This window comes from Dipodomys merriami, unplaced genomic scaffold, assembly GCF_024711535.1.
Source record: "Dipodomys merriami isolate MVZ:Mamm:240054 unplaced genomic scaffold, mDipMer1.0.p SCAF_2, whole genome shotgun sequence".
NCBI classification, from domain to species: Eukaryota; Metazoa; Chordata; class Mammalia; order Rodentia; family Heteromyidae; genus Dipodomys; species Dipodomys merriami.
In genome coordinates, this window is record NW_027203381.1 from 9102736 (window position 1) to 9123728 (window position 20993).

At 35.0% G+C, this 20993-nt stretch overlaps 1 protein-coding gene across 6 annotated transcripts in view; it reads right to left on the minus strand.

Moving 5' to 3' along the window:
- The window catches only part of Relch (RAB11 binding and LisH domain, coiled-coil and HEAT repeat containing), an 89362-nt gene that overhangs the window by 15032 nt on the left and 53337 nt on the right, over positions 1-20993 (minus strand). For 3 of the 6 annotated variants that reach the window (XM_070029000.1, XM_070029003.1, XM_070029005.1), the window contains 9 exons: positions 18735-18891; positions 17824-17947; positions 15138-15186; positions 13291-13370; positions 9665-9771; positions 8779-8878; positions 3556-3638; positions 2684-2747; positions 963-1101 (listed from right to left, as the gene is read on the minus strand). In XM_070029000.1, coding sequence (XP_069885101.1) covers positions 963-1101; positions 2684-2747; positions 3556-3638; positions 8779-8878; positions 9665-9771; positions 13291-13370; positions 15138-15186; positions 17824-17947; positions 18735-18891 — 903 coding nt within the window. Of the gene's footprint in view, positions 1-962; positions 1102-2683; positions 2748-2957; positions 3041-3555; positions 3639-8778; positions 8879-9664; positions 9772-13290; positions 13371-15137; positions 15187-17823; positions 17948-18734; positions 18892-20993 lie in introns of those variants that run through there. The other 3 variants (XM_070029002.1, XM_070029001.1, XM_070029006.1) reach the window with 3 other exon arrangements.

The following is a 20993-nucleotide window of genomic DNA, read 5'->3' on the forward strand; positions in this document are numbered from 1 at the left end:
ACAAATGAACAAATATAAACAATCTTTATCTTGTGTTATAGTTCTTACATGTAAATTTCTTTATAAAAATGTAACTGCCTCTAAAAGCTGTAATAATTGGGACTACTGGAGAATAAAATTTTTTACTAGAAACCAAACTGAGTTCACAGGTTAAACCTACAGTCTTCTCCACAACATGTGAAATTGCATGTTGAAGAATAACAGTGACAACAAAGATGCTTTTTAAAAATTTTTTTTCTGTTGGTCGTGGGGCTGGAACTCAAGGCCTGGATGCTGTTTCTGAGCTTTTTCGCTCAAGGCTAGAGCTTTATCACTTTGAGTCACAGCACCATTTCTGGTTTTCTGGTGGTTAACTGGAGTTAAGAGTCTCAGGACTTTTCTGCCCTGGCTGGCTTTGAACCACGATTGTCAGATCTCAGCCTGCTAGACAGCTAGGATACAGGTGTGAGCAACTGGAACCTGGTTTATGAATATGCTTTGTAAGTAACAATTCTAGATATTCTGACGATACCCAAAGAACTAGTTGTCATAAGGTTGAGGCTTATATAAAAGTAATGCTTTTGCAGATAATCATGAAGGTCCTTTAGCTTGACAAGCTGACAATGACAACAAAGTAGTATATGAATGAGATGAATGACATGCTTAGAGGGAAAAATGAGTATTTTTCCATAAGAATGTCTAGAAACATGCAAAAATTTCTAGATACAGAGTATTTTGAAGAAATGCCTCTAAAATAATTTTAAGTCTAGATTTACTTTTATATGATTTACAGCAATTGGTAGCTAGTATAAGAAACTTAACTCAAACCAATACTGATCACCTCACAAAGAATAACTTCAACTCAGTTTTTTTTTTTACATGAAAGATAAAAGGACAGAAAAGCTTTAACACATGACAAATTCTGAGAAGCTTCTGGCTTTGAAAGCACAATTTAGGAAAAAAGGTAGAAACAGGGAACTTACACTCATCTCGGAACCTAGGTTCTGCGTTAGGCCCAACTCTACCAAACGTTTTTATGATCTCCGTGTGCAGAGAGTGCTGATCTTGATACTGAGGATCTTCCAGGAAAGAAGCCAGCTGCATTTTTACTCTTTCCAGCAACTGAAAATTGGATATTGAACTGTCATTTTTATGGAATATGAAAGTAGGTTCAAAATCTCATAATAGAAATTTGGGGATAATCAAGTAATGATGTAGCCTTTTAACTCAGAAAAGATTTCTCATTTTTGCTTATGCTTGTTAATTTTTCATTTTTTTCCAAATGTAAATATTCCCTGACAAACTATCCCCTCCACAATATTTAAGTTGGCAAGCTTATGTAGATTTTACATGTAAGTTATAATTCATAAAACAAATCACAGCACCTATTACTCAATTACTCAGCTTCTGAAAGCAATGAGTCACTAATGACTTACAGCTTACTCATATTTCCCTAACAGACATTTTTATTTTAGGATTTAAGAACATGTTGAAATTCTGTCAAGACTGCAAACACTGCAAAATAGTATATTGCCTTTTTCTGGGTTGCTTTACTAGTGAAATATATAAGAAAAAAAAGGAAATTTTTTTTTCTATAACAAAAATTTTTATTATAAAATCATAAATTATTATGGTAAATGAATTTTATAGAAATTATTTGGGGGGGTAATAATTTCACAAACGAATTTTCTAATCTGCATGGATGTTCATGAAGACATGTTTAACATGATATTGGAATAAAACCTAAAAAACTGGAAATAAAGCCAGTTTCAAAGTACACCTTTAGGGAGGAAGCGCTTGGTAATTGTCTGAAGTCGACAAGACAAAGTTTTGCTTAATGATATATGCTGTAATAAAAGCTATGTAATTAATCTATTACGTGATATTACAGTTTAGTGCCAATGATGTAATTATTAGAATACAAATAACCTCTCAATTTGAAAAACCGGAAGAGGAATTTGTGTTCCTAATATTTTCTGTTGAAAGTTTTCCCATCTGTGGAAACTGGCAATCAAGAGAAATGAGGGAAGGAGTAACAAGTTAGATAAGAAATATAATCACTACCTTACTTATGTAACTGACACACCTCTGTGCATTACCTTGACAATAAAATAAAAAATAATTTAAAAATAAAAAAATATTAAAATTTAAAAAAATTAATGTGGATTGACCAAAATCTATCTTATCATAATAGAAAGCTTTGAAACAAAACTTAATATTCAAAACTGTAATATTCAGATATGCTTAAAATAAAACATCTAGTCAGGCACCGGTGGCTCATGCTTATAATCCTAGTTACTCAGGAGACTGAGATCTGAGGATCACGGTTCAAAGCCAGCCCGGACAGAAAAGTCCGTGAGACTCTTATCTCCAATAAACCACTAGAAAACTGGAAGTGGCGCTGTGGCTCAAGTGGTAGAGCGCTTACCTTGAGCTGAAGAGTGCAGGGACAGCACCCAAGCCCAGAGTTCAAGCCCCAGGACTGACCAAAAATAAATAAATAAATAAATAAAATCTATGTAGACCTACACTTAAGTTTTTATTGAGAATATTTAACATATGGTATATGGAACAGTGAATTAGGAAAAGGAAACATATCTATATTAGGGTAGTTAATCATGCTTTAAAATACCAATACCTTCCACTAGTCTAAAAGAAATAACACAAAAAGGTTCTGATATGCCTTGCTTCAATTATTTCTTACCTCTCTTTGAATTACTGTTTCCATAATAGTGCCAAAGGCAGGAATTGTAGCAATCCTGACAGAGCTGTTAGAAATTAAAAAAATAAACAAACTGAAACTTTCTTTGCCATTATTAAAAAGGGAGTATTATTAAAATGTGTATGAAAGTAAGTATAAGGTAAAAATACTGTATTAGTCTCTAGCAATGACAAATTAAAAATTTTAAACAGCAGACCAACAAGAATGCTCAAAAAGACAGGCAGGATAACTTAAGGTCGCAGTCTGTGAAACTCACAATTCAGGATCACTGGACAAGGTAACAAGGGCCGGAGCAACCCGCTTGTCAACTAACGCTTCACTCATGCCTCGAAGAGTCAGCTGTAAACCAGTCAACATGCAATAAAAAATGGTTTGGTAAACTGGAATGAGAACTGGGTTAGCTGTGACTGAGGATGGGCAGGCAGATTCACTGGCCTTTCTTGCTTTAGTCACCCACACGAGACATTAAAAATGTTAAGCCTTTGGTTCATGCCACTACACTTACTGATAACAACTGTTAGTGAGATTAGCAGAGCACCCTTTCGTGGCTTGGAAGAAATAGTCCATCAGCACCGTTTAGTGTTTGAAAATGTTTAGTGATTACTAACAGTTCTAATATAGATTGCTTTTATCATATGGCCTCCAAATTAGGCTCCTTGTTGAAGGCTGACTTAAAAAAGATTGCAAGCTTATATGTGAATAGTAACATGATAGATAAGGTTTAAGGCAAGTATAATCAATCTAGGATTATTATTTTAAAGAGATTCTTCAGTGAATTAACAAGCTGATGGTTATTTCCTGGCAGGCACATTTTGAAAGGGATGCTGAATGTAAAAGGCAGCAAGAACACTTACATTTCAGGGTCACTGGAGAGAGTAATGAGAGCAGGAACAACCCTCTGAGCTACCAGAGTTTCATTCACCCCCTTCACCAACAGCTGATTGGTCAGCACAGGGGGTATTCACAGGTGATGCACGGAAAGAGCAAACACAGCGTGCCATGGGAAATAGAAAGGAACAACCAAGAGAAAGAGAGAAAACACAAAAGCAAAACCAAAATTAGAAGCTAAGCAAATATGGCTACTAGGGTGCTTTACAGAGGCAGAGAATGCTTTAGGAGGAAAATAAAAGCTTTAAATAGCCTAGCAGTCCTTGAAAAAAAGATTTTGTCAACAATTTGATGGTAGTTTGTCCTTTGTGGTCAAAAAGTCTTTGCCTTTCCTATGTTCAATACAATGCAAGAAAATTTTAGTTTTTGAAAAGCAGCTAAGGGGTTGAGGGTATGGCTCAACTGGTAGAGCTCTGGTCAATGAGCAGGGTATCAAGTACTGAGTTTGAGTGCCAGTCTTGCAACAACGTAAAGAAGCTAAAATGAGAATGCATATTAGTTGCTATGACTGAAATCTCAGAGAGTGGAATTTTATTATTACCAACAAGGTACAAAAACTGGATTGTTCTTAAACCAAACTTAAATGGTGAATAGCCACCACTAAGCTATCTATGATTATTCTAAGCAAGTAAATTTAAAAGCCATATAGGAAAATTCCAAATCTTTAAGTCACCTAGCTTTCTCCTTGAGGTACAAAGACGTAACATAGCGTAATATTCAAGTATTATACTTAGGAATCAGCTCTGGGTTCAGGTTCCAGTTCTTCACTTAATAGCGGTATGTTCTTAGATTATATCACAAAATCTCTTGAAACTCAGTTTTCTCATCTGAAGATGATACTAATATTTAACTCAAAGGATTCTTGTGTTATTAATGCTATGCAAAAATTTAAAAAGTATGTATTCAAGAAATGAGCTTAGTTATGACTACTCCAATATATGATTTGTGATAGTTGTAAACAAAAATTCATTAAAACTTTGGTAATAATCTGAGTTTTGAATTTTTCTCTAGAAGCTTAAGTAAAAAAAAAACCACACACACACAAAAAACTATGAACAGAATTAACCTGTCCCAATCATAAAACAATTTACCAGCCAATTATAATTTTCAAAATAAAAAGTGAGAGAAGTATTTTATTTTTATAAATAATACTAAATTCTGAGTTAATACAGAATACTCCACAATAGAAGCACAAATTAATTCTAAATCTTAATCTGTTCACCTACTCTTGGAACTTTCATCTTTCATAGAAGATGAAAGTATAGAATTTTTAGAAACAAAAATCTATCCTTATGTGCATATACTGTGCATATAACACAGAGATAGAATAGCCTACTTTGTAAGTGAATATACTAATTTTTGCAATAATCTCTACAATTTATAAACTGACTTGTTCTTAAGTAATTTTTATAAAATAACCGTAGGTAATTAGGCTAGAATCAAATGAGCTTTAGTCATTACCTTAAATGTTACAGATGTCAGGTAGACAGAAACGAGACAATGAAGTTCAAATATCACATAAAACTTCCTTCTCTGTATCACCTTATCATCTAGCTTATATTTGAATCTCATGCTCACCAAAAGCATTACAAAGAAGGTAGTATAGGCACAAGTTTTAACTTCCTTTTTTGTTTTTGGCTGATCCTGGGACTTGAACTAAGAGCCTGGGCTCTGTCCCTGAGCTACTGCCTTACCCCTTGAGCCACAGCGCCACTTCTGGTCTTGCAAACTTTCCTGCCTGAGCTGGCTTCCAACTGTGATGGAAAGTTCTCAGCCTCTGAGTAGCTAGGATTATAGGTGTGAGCCACTAGCACCTGGCTACAATTTAACTTTATTGCTCTTGGATCTCCCCCCCCCCTCCCCCCACACACACTTTGAATTGGTCATAGGGTTTAAACTCAGGGCCTGAGCACTGTCCCTGAGCATTTTCTCAATTCTATCACTTTGAGCCACAGTGCCACTTCTTTGCTCTTGGACTTTTAAGCTTAATATCTTTAGGCTAGAAAATTAGAAAGTAAATTTAAGAACTATCAACTATTTTCCATTCATCATTTGATCTTTATACGTGACGAGGCATACCAATACAAGAATCTTAGCAGATAAAGAAACTAAGGATTGAAGAAGTAATTTGTCCAGAGTTTTGAGCCAGTAAGTAAGTAGTAAAACTAGGAAATGGAGTCAGTCTTGTCTGACTTAATGTCCGTGGCATTTTCTGAGTTGTAGTCTAAAGTTACAGACTCAATTTCCTCATGATGGATACTAGAAAGAGTGACGTGAAGCTCTTTCCTACATCTTTTTGGAAGTCTATAATGCCCTACCTTATTTTGCTACTTAAAAAAGATAAACTATAACCTCTTGTTTATTTCTTTTTCTCTCCTTTCTTAGATCTGAAGCTGGGACTCTAACTCATTATCTGACACTTTTGCTCACTGGCTAGAGCGCTACCAACTGAGGCATGACTCCAACCCCACAGCCTCCTGCTTTATGATGTAAACAATATAACCAACTATGTTTCTTTCTGTCCAGAAACTAAAAACTAAAACTTGTTGTTCAATTTAAGTATTTCATATTAGGTTACTCGTATATCTATTTCTTACTTCTCAAAAAATTTTGGCCTCACATTTTAAATAATAAAGTTATTTTACGGGGCTGGGAAAATGGCTCAGAGGTAGAGTGCTTGCCTTGCATGAATGAGCCCTGGGCTCAATTCCTCAGCACCATATAAGCAAAAAGATAAAAGCCGGAAGTGGCGCTGTGGCTCAAGTGATAGAGCACTAGCCTTGAGCTAAAGAGCTGAGGGACAGTGCCCAGGCCCAGAGTTCAGGCCCCACAACCGGACCCACTCAAAAAAAAAAAAAGTTATTTTAAACATCCTAATTTTATGTTTTTATTTTAGAGTCACTCATCTTAAAGAGAAAGCAGGCGTAATTCTGAATTATATACCATGAATTAAAAATAAATCTATGAACCATATTTACTTTTTAGTATAATTTTGTTCAAAATATGATTAATGAAAAGATAGAAACTTTAATTTTTCCTACTGATAAAATAACTTTCCTAGATGTGACTTAGTGGTAGCATGCTTGCCTAGCTTACATGAAGCCCAGGGTTTGATTCCTCAGTACCACATAAACAAAAAAAGCTGAAAGTGGCCCTGGGGCTCAAATGCGAGAGTGCTAGCCTTAGGCACAGAGAGACTCAGGGACAAAACAAAAAATTTTCCTGAGCCTGTCAAAAAAGTTATCATAAGTAAAATGGCAAAGTAATGAAACAGTCTCAAACTAGACTTAAAACTTCATTATCACGGTGACAAGACACAGGTGTAGTTAGTTTGTAAACCAGCACTGACAGCAAACAGCAAACCCAAACCAGACAAGGATACATAGAGGAAACAAGACAGAAAACAAAAAACCAAACAAATACGAAGCAGGGCATTCTGTTATTAAATTTATGTAAATCATTTTCACTTATATGGTATGCCTCTCTTGTGCATATAATTCAGGGTTTAAGACAAAGAAATTGCTTTTAGGGTCTTAGAGTAAAATCCCACCAAAAAATTTAAAAAGATGCATTTTTTTCTTTTGAAGAAGAAGAGGATAATGAAAAAGGACGTTGTTCATGGTCAAGTCCTCTTTTTAGCATAATGAATAACCAAAATGATTTATACCCAGGAGGAACTTAAGTAAACAAAAAATATACACCAAACTTACTTTGGCATTCACCTTAACACAGAGCCCTATTTATATAATATTTATAATATTTGAGGGAGTAACATGGAAAGAGGATTTTTAACTTTCTGGTAACAACAGAATTTTCTTTAGATTCAATGAGCCAAATTTATATATTAAAAATCTTTAAAGTTAGGCGCTGGTGGCTCACACCTGTAATTCCAGCTACTCAGGAGGCTGAGTAGTTCAAAGCCAGCCTAGGCAGAAAAGTCCGTGAGACTCTGATCGCCAATAAACCACTAGAAAATTGGAAGTGGTGTTGTGGCTCAAGAGGTAGAGCGCTCACTTTGAGCTGAAGAGTGCAGGGACAGTGCCCAGGCCCAGAGTTCAAGCCCCACGACCGACAAAAAAAAAAAAAAAAAAATCTTTAAAAGGCAAATATTTATAAATGAGTGTTCTATTCTTCAATCACAACTTAAAATATTATGGGGAAATTCTGTAATTTACAAAGTATGAATTCATTCTTATGGGAATAAAGCACTTTAAGATGTTTTAAGATCACTTGCCTATCAGGGACAATTTAAGATAAGTGTATACTCCCTATTTGTATTATTTTGTGAACAAATAGTATGGAGTAAAAATGAGGTTAATGCTGTCATTTATTATAAGCTCTACATTTATTATAAGCTTCACACTGTTTTAAGAGATTTGCAAGCACGGATTCATCTAGTTAACAAAAATCTTCTGAGATGGAGACTTGTAGCTTCAATCTTCAATTTGCAGATGAGAAAACTGAGGTATGAAGCGTCACTAGGTGGCAGAGATGGAAACTGAACCCAGGCATTCTGACTGTGTGGTAAAACTTCAAAGCATCAACAAACAGCAAACCAACTGAATGCTCTAAGTGAAGTTTTAAAAACGTGTGCATTTGAAACTATACAAAGCTATGGCATATTTGCTGTTTGATGAGTACAAATGATATATATTTCAGTTTTTATAGTTAACTTGGGAAGACAACAGTTGAAGAAAAACTAGATGAATTGTATGAACACTCTCCTTGCTCTTAGAAGTCCAAGGGCAGTGAATGCAAAGAGATGTTATTCCAGATATCTGGAGATACGGTGGGGGAGGATAAATATCTGTAATTGCACATACTTGACTTTTAACACTATCGAGTCCAGCAACTTGAAGAATATCCTGCTGTTTTAGTTTAAGTAGTCACTTAGTAAATAGAAAAGCATAATCAGAAACATTTATATGATGAAATTAAAATAAGATTTAAAAGAAAATCTGAGAGACAGACAGAAAAATACTGACGGAACCAATCAGGCTAGAAAACATCCTCAAATGGGTCAAAACTAAAGTTCTGCTCCATCACACAGTACACAACTAGACAGTGTTCAATGCCATAGGCTACATATCAACATAATGTGGTACTGTAAAGCCTTACAAAAAAGGTTCACTGACCCTTTCCAGAGAAAGTCACTATAATAAAACCAACAGAAGTACATGATGACATACCTCAAACATTCTAGCAGCAGTGCATCTCACAAGTGCTGAAGTATGGACAACACCATACCACAGAACAGTTAGCAGTAACTCATGGTAGGCCGGATTTGCACTAGAAGAAATACCAATGTTGAAACTGAGAGCCACAGTGCCTTAATGGTGTACTGAAAAACACTAGATATGGGAAATCTTTACGGTAGAACATACGGAATGGTTTCTTATGTCACAGCTAGGATTCAGTTAAAAATGTAAGCTATTTTATAAAACTATAAACTATATCTAGAAACTACTTTAAACTTCTCTAAACATTTGCAACAGGGACAGAAATATAACTGTTTATAATGATAACTAGAATTATAAATAAGTCCTTGGTAGGACTTAGCTTTTGCATCTTAGAATGGGAAGCAATACATGTCTTATTTGTCACAAGGTTGCTGGATCAATGCATAGATGTTTATATGATATTTATATATTGGTTATGAAGCCTATCCAAATGAAAGATGGCATTATTAATAAATGCACGTTTGTTTTCAATGAAGCTGAAGATAAACTACATTCGCAGCCAGAGGATGTGATTCTGAGCAGGACTACATAAATCAAACACAACTGAATAAGGAGTCTATGGAACAGATTTTGAGTTACAGCTTCATCACTTCTGGGAAACCTAATGTTTGTACTTCATTTCATTTTTTTTTAAGAAAAAAAAGAAAAAAGAAAACGTGTCAGCTTTAAGGAAAACATGCCTGTACTCTATCCCCCTTAAAAATTACAATAGAGTGATTAAAAAATATCGAGAATATTACAATTTGGAATACAAATAATAAGTAAAACCAAGAAACAATCTCCAAAATCCCTCATGTCTGAAAAATATAATCATTGTGTAATTAGTCTTTTTTACCCCAGTTCCACAAAAGAAGCCTTCAGGCTATCAAGAGGAGCATGAGATAATGAGAGTAGGGTCATTACATCTTCTAAAAACCCAACCAGCAGTTTTCGGTCTTCTTCCTACAGAGTAAAAATAATGATAATGAATTTCCAACTAATCAAGTAGAACTAAATACCATAATTGCCTATAATTAGAAAATATTATCAAGCAAGGAAAAATATCCTAGTTAGAAAACTAATTTAATAGAAGATATTTATTAAACATATCAATGATCACAATGGTATGAGGAAAGATTTCCCATCTTTTTTGATTTGGATCTATTCTGTCCAATATGATGAGCATTAGCTATATGTGCTTATGTTTAAATTAAAACAAGTGAAGCAGAGTAAGAGTTCATTAGTCACAATAGCTATAATATTTTGTTAAAATTTTAGTTCCCATAAATTTTGGTTCTTCATAGTTAAGTATAAACTAGTAAACAAATATCTTCTTAATTCCCAAGAGATTATTTTTACACCATCCTACTGGCAAAAAAAACGATATACTTGCTGAACAGACTACTGGCATTTCTTGATTAAAAATAAACCTGCATTTTTCAAGCCTTCTTTTTTTTTGGGGGGGGGGTCCGGTTGTGGGGCCTGAACTCTGGGCCTGGGCACTGTCCCTCAACTCTTCAGCTCAAGGCAAGCGCTCTACCACTTGAGCCACAGTGCCAGTTCTGGCTTTTTTCTTTTTGCTTATGTGGTGCTTAGGAATCGAACCCAGGGCCTCATGCATGCAAGGCAAGCGCTCTACCACTTGAGCCACAGTGCCAGCCCTCAACCCTTCTTTAATGAACCATTATTACTTTTAAAATTAGAATTAAACCTTTATAATGGAAAAAGTTAGAAAAATTAGTTTATTTTTTACTTTATTGTGCCAGTCTTGGGGTTTGAACTTAGGGCCTAAGTGCAGTTCCTGAGTTGTTTTTTACTCAAAGCTAGCACTCTACCACTTGAGCCACAACTCCACTTCTGGCTTTTTGGTAGTTAATTGGAAATAAGTCACATGGATTTTTCTGCTTGGGCTGGCTTCCAATCACCATGCTCAGACTTCAGGGTCCTAAGTAACTAGGATTACTGGTATGAACCACTGGTACCCAACTAGGAGTTTTTTGTTTTTTTGCACTTTTAAAATCATGCTTAGTTATCCTGAATCTATAAGGAAAGGAAACTGGACATTATATCAGGAAAATAATACTAAGTTAAAATCAAGTTGTCAAAAGGCTATAAAACAATTAATATCCTTCTGAATTTATTAAAAGATCCCCTAGGACGATCTGATTACTGTCCCTTATTTTTTCTACCTTGGTCATTTATAAATGACATAAAGGAGTGACAAAATAATGAAGTTCAAAAGAAGAAGGATGCAGCAGATTTAAAACATGGCAGTCGACATAGTGAAAAGTCATACGCAGTGACCAGCCGGCTTCAAGGCCACGGTGGACACAGATGTCATCCTTTGTTACTGCCTAGTAAGCCAGATGGAATACACATAACTTTGGAAAGCAAATTTTGAGGCTGACAAAAGCTCTAAAGTAGATTTCTAAATGAGTAAGTATTCTTGGGTTTTGAAAACTTACTATAATCTTACTTCCCATTTTTAAAAATTTCGAAACAAGAGCTTATGTGATTTGAGTATTGAAGTCAGAACCTTGTATATTACTTTAGGAAGGTGCTCTTCCAATGAACTACATCCACAGACATCAAGATAATTTTTGCTTACCGACAGTGCTAAGATTTATCCTAACAAAAAATTATGTTTAGCATGAAAAATTCTTTTTTTTTTTTTTTGTGTCAGTCGTGGGCCTTGAACTCTGGGCCTGGGTGCTGTCCCTCAGTTCTTCAGCTCAAGAATAGCGCTTTACCACTTGAGCACAGCACCACTCCTATAGCATGAAAAATTCTTAATGTGCTCCCTAAAATAAATGACAGTGATAGCCTGTAATACTACTTCAATTTACTGCTTTGTAATCTGATAAGAAATTCTTATCTTTAAAAAAGACAAGTATACAGCGATAAGATACAAGTTCTTATCTCTTTAAAAACATATCCAATATTTGGACTTCATAGGACTCAAAAGATATGTCCTTAGTTATTTATTCTGCAAATCTATCCTGCGAATTGACTGTCTTGTACCTATACTTTCTCCTGCTTTAAAATGATATTTATGTTAAAATAAAAATGCAAAACCTCAAAGGGTTAAGAGGAGAGAATGCTTGAATCAGACTTAGCTAGAACAGCTGCCATAAAATTAGCAATAAGAGAATGGCATACATGCTTATATGTGCCTGGTCCTATAATAGGACTTTATATTATTGATCTCCATAACTCTAGGAATACCAGAGACAATATACAACTCTATGTACATAGTTTCTGTGTATATCTGTATTATGAGGTAGACTTTGAAACGCCTGTAGAAAAGTTTTATACTGTGTTACTTTAACAAAGATGAAATTTCCATTTGTTAATGTGATACTAGAACTGTACTTAAGTACTGTAAGATTACTCTTTTTTGGGAGGAAGATGTAGTAAATATGAATTGATGCATTTTGAATCCAAAGGATAAAAGAAGTTATGTTAAAAGAAGTGGGTAAAAATTCAAGAAATCCGTAGAAAATGAGTTCCTTCTTCATTCAAATAAAAAAAATGTTTTAGTAAGAGTCCATGATATTCAAATATCTGTTGGGAATGCTTCACACTTAAAACTGACTAATATGCCTTGTAATTTACTTAAAATGATGTTAAGTAGAGTAATGGTGCTATACTGGTGGTAACCAAAAATGAACCACACACTTCCTGGTACACATGTGTCTGAACCTTAACACACATAGTCTTACTTCTAGGCCTAACTCTTAAGTCTACCATTTAGGGAATAAAAAAAATCACCAGGTATTAAGTCTAGTTTTGCTGATGCATAGGCCTTCAGGAGAGAGGGCAGCCCAGTGACTACATGGACATAGATAAGAGTTTAGCCATGTGAAGCTAAAGCCCCATTTGCTGAACAGATTAGTGAAGCAGTATGACTGATCACTATCTAGGCTATCAGAAGAGAAGTCAGTTAAGCAAACCCTCACACATTGCACAACCATGAACAAACAAAATGGTTTATAGCTATTACAAGCTGGTTATGTTTGGAGGTAGTTCATTATTTGTACTATGTAGCTCATTACAAAGTAAGGTTTTGTAGTTTGCTTCATCTAATGTGTATTCTGTCATTTATTATGAAAAATTTTATCATAAAACACAAAGAAACTGTAAGTGTAACCTCAATAAAAAACATCTAAAAGCACGCAATCTCTAATTTATTTGTTCTGACATTTCACTCAGAACCTTAGTGTTCAAATGCTCCCCATTATAAATAATTTAGAGTAAAATGAACACATTAATTTTGTTTTTTCTTTTGTGCAACCATATTTTCACTTATGTCATCAGGACCTGGATCAACAGTGCTTGTCTAAATGGCAGATTACTTACCTAAGCATGACAGAGGCCATGGATCTGATCCTTGATATAAAAGGAAAAAAAAGAAGAAAAAAATACACAGTATTTTTCTAAATAGAAGGTGATTTTATTGGAGAATAAGAAAACTTCCCTTACCTGAATATAACACGTAAGGACTCCTGTTGCATAAATGGGGACTGTAGATTTAGTGAGGACCCCATTTCCTGCTGAGGAATCTAAAATTATTAAAATATTTTTAAAAGTCCAAATATGTTTTAAGTGTAAAAAAGAAACATGCAATTAAGATTATAAATATTCACATTATTTTGGAAAACTTTGTGACCAAACACACTTTCTGTATTTGGCTTGTTGGTTTTTTTTTTTTTTTTAATCGGTCATGGGGTTTGAACTCTGGGCCTGGACGCTGTCCCTCAGCTCGTCAGCCTAAGGCTAGCACTCTACCTCTTGAGCCACAGCGCCATTTCCAGTTTTCTGGTGGTTTACTGGAGCTAAGAGTCTCACAGACTTTCATGCCCTGGCTGGCTTTGAACCGTGATCCTAAGATTTCAGCCTCCTGACTAGCTAGGATTACAGGCATGAGCCACTGGTGCCTGGCCTGTATTTGGTTTTTGTTAAAATAAATTTTAATGCTTCCTAAAGGCATTAGCATCTGAAAGTCATTTCTCATCTAGAAGATGAGAAAGAAATTTAATAACCAAAATAGATATCAAATTCTTATTTCCATAACCAAAATTTGAGCTTTTTTGAGTCTCCCAAGTGCTTACATAGCCAGGTCTTCCTCAACTTTTACTCTTTCAATTTGTACCGTTTTATTAAATGCAAAGGAGCTGGATGGAAAGCAGGCACATAGCTACATTTTATTTAACCTGTTTTCAGATATAAGGTTCTCCCTAGTTTTCAGCAGTTTGCTAAACACAGAGTACCTACAACATCTGCAGTAATTTCAGTGACAAGAGAGCTGATTGATTGTTTTCAGGGAGGAAGGAATAATTGGGCTAAATAAAATGGGTCTGGGGGAAGAGATCTAACCGTCTATGTGTCTAGAGACTGGCTTGCTTCTATAGCATCATAGTTCCAAAGATAATGAGGTGACATTAATAGTATACCAAAACAATTCTTATTTCCTTGTCATTAGGCACTACTTTGAGTACCTTAGGTTTGCTTCTACATTATTATTTTTTGCTATTCCAGCTCTATTTCTGTATAGTTTTAAATTATAAAGAAATTGAGTTGAAAAGATATATTTAACTATCCCACAGGAATTTCAGCAAAAAAAGAAAGTTCTTTTTCACCTCCCTAAATTTAACTTTTTTGAGGTTTTAAATGGGGAATATTAATTGATGATGTTTATTTTACAATATTCAGTATCTTGAATATGTTACTTCAAAACTCCAAGGATCTAAGTACCTAGTTTGAGAAGCTCAACCTTGGATTAAATTGGTTACAACAAAGGATGATAGTTATAATCAAATTGATAGTGATACTTATCACTCCTACTACAAGTGAAAGATATTTGATGTAAACTAATTTGTAAAACTAATAACAGTAGCTAAGAGACAAAAGTAAATACAAAAAAATTAAAAAATAGCCAGGCGCTGGTGGCTCACGCCTGTAATCCTAGCTACTCAGGAGGCTGAGATCTGAGGACTGCGGTTCAAAGCCAGCCCGGGCAGGAGAGACCGTGAGACTCCTATCTCCAATAAACCACCAGAAAACCGGAAGTGACGCTGTAGCTCAAGTGGTAGAGCGCTCGCCTTGAGCTGAAGAGCTGAGGGACAGCGCCCAGGCCCAGAGTTCAAGCCCCACGACCGACAAAAAAAAAAAAAAATTCCCAAGCTGTAAAAACTATGTTTTACAGTGGTAAAACTAATAATACAATTTTTTGTTTTCAATTTACTATGTAATATAGCTATATTAAAAATATTATTTTCTCTGAATAAAGAGATAAAATTGTTTCTCAAAATAGTAATGGGCATACTTACCAATGTTTTCTTCAGACAGTCTTAAAATCTCCTGGAACTGAGGTTTTACCTAAGCAACCCAAAGAGAAACATTTAAAAGTCTCAAGTCTAAAGAATTAAGCCAATCAATGATTAAACAAAATATTTCCTACTGCTAATGCTATTTTATTATTTACTTTGCTTTACAGACTACTGAAATAGTCAGAAATGAATTAGTCCTTATGACTATTAGAATTAAAACAGATACAGAAAACAACACCTTTGAGGATAAAAGTCAATTCAGGTCAATAAGTATTTTCTGATTGCTGTTTGGTCTTTCCTAAATTAAAATTTCCAAGATGACTTAAAATGCTTAAAATTACTGTTTCTTAAAACTGAACTTGTTGATAAAATGTTATTTAGTTATTACATATTTATATACTATATATTTACATATACTATGTATTATATGCTATACATACTATATTATACATTAGCTATAAATACTATATTCTACAGTAGAATATATACTATATGTACACATTAAGTATGTAAATACTATTTATTATATTCATTATAACTATTATAGTATACATAATGTAATTATATACTTACATATATTTATGTATAATTTACATATATACTTTAGCAGTTAATATATCTAGCACTAGTTATATATAATTGAAAGGAAAAGGAAATTCTATTAACTTAGGGTTGCTTTTTTGGGGGGGGGGGTGCCAGTCGTGAAGCCTGAACTCTGGGCCTGGGTGTTGTCCCTCAGCTCTTCAGCTCAAGGCTAGCACTCTACCACTTGAGCCACAGTGCCACTTCCAGCTTTTTCTGCTTATGTGGTGCTGAGGAATCGAACCCAGGGCCTCATGCATGCAAGGCAAGCACTCTACCACTGAGCCACCTTCCCAGCCCTAACTTAGGGTTTATACAGCTACCATTCATCATGTGATATCCATCTCAATCATTTACTGTAATTTTTTAGAAATTCAAATAACAAATAAGAGAATGTTAATATTTTAAGCTAATGCTCATTTCAGTATTTTATCTTTAGCACTAATCACAGATTTCAGACCACAGAGGAAAAACAGTGTGACATGTTCAAAAGTGACCCTCCCACCCAAACTTGCTTTTGTAAAAAACAAAACAAACAAAAACCTAAGTTGTTTAAGACATCATGAAAATTTTTTGCCAATATTTGATAGGAGTAAAATCAAAGCATTTAAATTAGACATTAACGAAAAGTATACACTGGTTTTGCATTTCCTACAATAATACAAAGATTTAGCTTTTGCCTTCTTATCTATAGGCAGGCTTATTAATTTACATGTTTTAACTTAAGTTGAGAGGCAGCCCACTGTTAAAACATTAAATCTACTAATTTACAGAACCAAACAAGCTGAAGCAACTTTTCCCTCTTTCCTTTCTCTCCCTCTTCATCTTTTTTTTTTCCTTAAGCTGTCCTCATACTGGTTTTCCTCCTGTTCCAGCTCCCTGAGAGTGCTGGGGTTGCTGGTATGCACCATGATGCTGGCGCCAAGGCACTCAGATTATATAAGACTAAATACAGATTTTTTAAATCTTACTTATTAAGATCATAAATGTTAGCACTTAATAGGGCCATGGAGTCTCTAAATTTTTCTAGTTTATTTTTAGGTCTTTAAATATTTTAATAACTATACACTTAATGGTAAAGACAAGCACTAAGAGATGCTTACCTTTTCAATGTCTTAATATTTGATTGTAACTATCCCTTCTCCCTTCTCCCCTCACCTCTCTCCTCCTCCTTTCTTGAGTGAATACTGAGGCTTTAATTCAGGGCTTTATACTCTTAGCATTTCCTGTTCAAGGTTGGTGCTCTACCACTTGATACAAACCTTCACTTCCCAATTTTTTTTCCTGGTTAATTGGAGATAAAAGTCTCTCAAAATTTGCGTGCCCTGCCTGGCTTGGAATCTTGATCTTAGATCTCAGCCTCCATTGTAGTTATGATTACAGGCATGAATCACAGGCACCATGCTGTAATGTTTCTAGTAAATCTAGAGAACTAAAGAGTATGCTACAAATTAGAATTAAGAAATTGGAATCTAAGGGCATTCCAATTTTAATACCTAAACCTACTATATAACCTACATATAGGTCAACATGGCAAATTATATTTTTATATTTTTCCTGGTACTGTGGCTTGAAATCAGTGCCTTTCCTTTTCACTCAACTTTTGCTCATCACTTGTACTCTACAACTTGAGCCATACAGAGGTTTGGCTCAAAATTATACCTTTGGTAGTAATTGAAATATAAATTTATCTGTGTACATGCTATTCCTAAATTGGTATGCTTGCAGCAAGCTTTGTAAAGTTGCTATGGCTCTAAAACCACCTCAAGTTTCTACCAAATTTCTACGAAGTTTCTGCCAAGCAAATAGCTCCATGTAGAACCTGTTGCAAGTGAGGAAATATCAGAAGCACTGTTAAGGGAACAGATTTGAGTTCCCCAGCTGATACCATCCTATGGTAAAAACCTTGGTAAATCTTTTACTGAAGGCTAGGTACATATTACACTCAAAGTGAAATATCTTCTAAAACAATAAAGCTAAGAAGAATAACAACTAGAATATTCTTTAACCATCACAACATTCTACTAAGGATAAAGAGAGGGCTCAGGCTTTTTATTCTGTTATAGCATTTATGTCTAAGAAAATATGGAATACAAGTTGTTACCTTAGTGTTTGTAAAAATTTTGCCAAATGTCCGGCAAAGGCGCCAGAAAAATCTGGAGAATTCATGGACACAGGCAGTTGAAGTAACATTAATTTTGCCAACTATTTCTATAAGTTGTGGCAACCTGAATATGAAAAGAAAGAATAGGCACGTGATTCATATAAATTATTACATCCAGGATACTTTTTTTTTTTTGGGGGGGGGGTTCAGTCGTGAAGCCTGAACTCTGGGCCTGGGCGCTGTCCCTCAGCTCAAGAGCTCAAGGCTAGCACTCTACCACTTGAGCCACAGCACCACTTCTGGCTTTTTTCTTTTTGCTTATGTGGTGCTGAGGAATCAAACCCAGGGCCTCAGGCATGCAAGGCAAGTGCTCTACCACTGAGCCACCTTCCCAGCCCCTCATATAAATGATTACTTCCTTGCCAATTTTTGGAACAATGCAAATCCAACACCTTCTACTATTTTGTTCTTTGAAAGAAATTTTTTGAAATGCTTTGAAAGATTTTAAGATTACATTCTACTGTACATACAAGATACTTTTTAACTGCCATAAAATACATAAATTCGACTTCAAACTCACAGATTCGATATTTGACAACAGCTTGGCTACATGGCATCTATTTAGCCTCAAAAAGGAGAAATCTGGATGTAGTTTTAGAACTCATCACCACCACTGGACAAACAAGGCAGCAGACTAGTCCTTCTGACAAACAAAGAGGCAGCTTTTCCCTAGATCAGTAATTACATATTCAGTGGTAGATAACGTTTGCTAGTGATGATAATGAGAAGTTGTATATAAAAATTATTTAAAACAATTATTTTAATAAATAATTATGCCCTCAGTTCCAAGGCTATTAAGAATCACTTTCCATGACTTAGGTATATCAAATGAACATGGAGTAGAAACTTACAATTGATTGACAACCCATAGTAAGCTCTCCCAGCCTGTTGTGCCCTCATGTTCTAGCTGGTAATCATAAAGTTGTAGTAGCACCGCCAACTGCTCACGGCTTCCAATAATGGTAGACACATCTTGAAGAGGTGACATAGGCCGAGGGAACCTAGTCACTATAAAACAAACGAAATAAAGCACATGGAAAATGGCACTTTGGAAATTTAGGTAGTTTTGCCCAAGGAAAATAAGGTCTTCTGATATTGAATTGGCATATGACAAATTTTAAATATAGATGTAAAACATTTGTCAGGCCAAGCAAGGGGCAAAAGACCCAGAGTTCAAGTCTCAGTATCATCACACACATATACAAAAATAGAATAAAAATAAGAGTGCATGACATAAATATTAGTCAATGTTGTATAAACTAATTGCTAATAAAATCATTTGTGATTCATCATCATTTATGAAAACACAAATCTTCATTTATAATAAACTATATTCCAAACTACACACACACACACACACACACACACACACACACACACACACACACACACACACACACACACACACACAAAAGTACATAAACACAGATACAGGAATTTCTCTTAAGTGAGGTTATGATAATCTTTATTTTTAAAACATTTTAACCTAAATAAGGGCACATTAAGTAACATTTACAGTTACTGTTAAAAGTCAAAGAATAAACCCTGAAAACAAAATATTATTTTTGTTAAAATGAGTTAATCACAAGAAAAGGTAATATGTTTAGAAAGGTAAGAGTTCTTTTGAAACTGTTATCTGATCTCTAGTAGGTGCATGGCAACAACAGACATTCAACGATTATTTGTTAAATAAAGAAATGGTAACAAGTATAAGCAGAATTGAGTTTTCCTATCTTTCCAGAGCCTTAGGTTTGGAAATAAGATTTTGTCATACTGGGTTGAGTAGGGTAGACTCCTTATCTAATATGACAAAGGACACAGAAATAGGCACTATGAATGACATGTTAAGATAGAAAGAGGTGATGTGTTTGCAAGTCAAGGAATGCTACAGACTACCAGCAAACTGCCAGAAATTCAGGGAGAGGCATGGACATGCAACAGCTCTTCCCTCATAGCTATGAAGGAACCTATCCTGCTGAACCTCCATCTCAGACCTCTTGCTTCCAAAACTGGAAGCTAATTCATTTCTGTTGTTAAACTACTTAGTCTGTAAGCCCTAATTGAGACAGCTGTAACAAACTAATATAGCCAAACCTACAAAAAAAACAGGGAGAGAGAAGATCAGAAAGACAGGAGGAGCTTTTATGAATAAAGTGGGAGAATCAGAAGTGGACAGCTGTGAGTGCTTTATGAAGTTCTACCTTCAAATTATAAATCTTAAGAAGTTTGAATTTTTACTACACTCAATAATACCATTTTGTGTATGTGTGTGTGCATGCATGCATGCATGTGTGGATGAATGGGGCTTCAACTCGGGGCCTGGGCACTGTCATTAGCTTTTTCATTCAAGGCTGGCACTCTACCACTTGAGCCATAGCTCTACTTTTGGCTTTTTGCTGGTTAATTGGCGATATGATGCTCAGTCTTTCCTGCCTGAACTGACTTTTAATCACAATCCTCAATCTCAGCCTTCAGAGAAGCTAGGATCACAGGCGTGAGTCACTGCACCCAGTCAATAATATTTTAAAGCATTAAACTAACCCCATTTCACCCACTGTTTATTTTTCACATAAATATGACATTAAATAGCACATGATAATATATCCCATAGCTTCATGTCTCCTTGAACACTACTTCATAGCCCCAAGGATATAGTAAGACAAGTTTACTTGATATGAAAATTATACTTCTAAAAACATTGACTATTAGTGTTCTCAATGTCATACTTCTTTATCAGTAGACAGTAAAGACAGGTAATTTCACAAACCTGAAAACATCTACAAAGGTATTTTTATACGTGGCTGTAAGCTTATCTATAGCCCTTTATCCTGTTGTCTAGGGACAGTGGGGGTATCCATCATGTGCCACGTATCAAAGGTCACTTACTGGCTACCTGGAGAGATAACAAAGTACCTGCTTCTGTTAATAATTTCATGCTTCTGAAAGTAACATTCTTTCTATGAAAAAACAGAAAATTCTACTACATATAATTGTATTCCTTTCTTTTGAGGACAAAGCAGGAAAAGTATATTTACCTTACCCTATTTGTTTTCAATTGTAAATGCCAGGGAAGAAAACATGTAAAGAAAGTGAAATGACAATGATATATA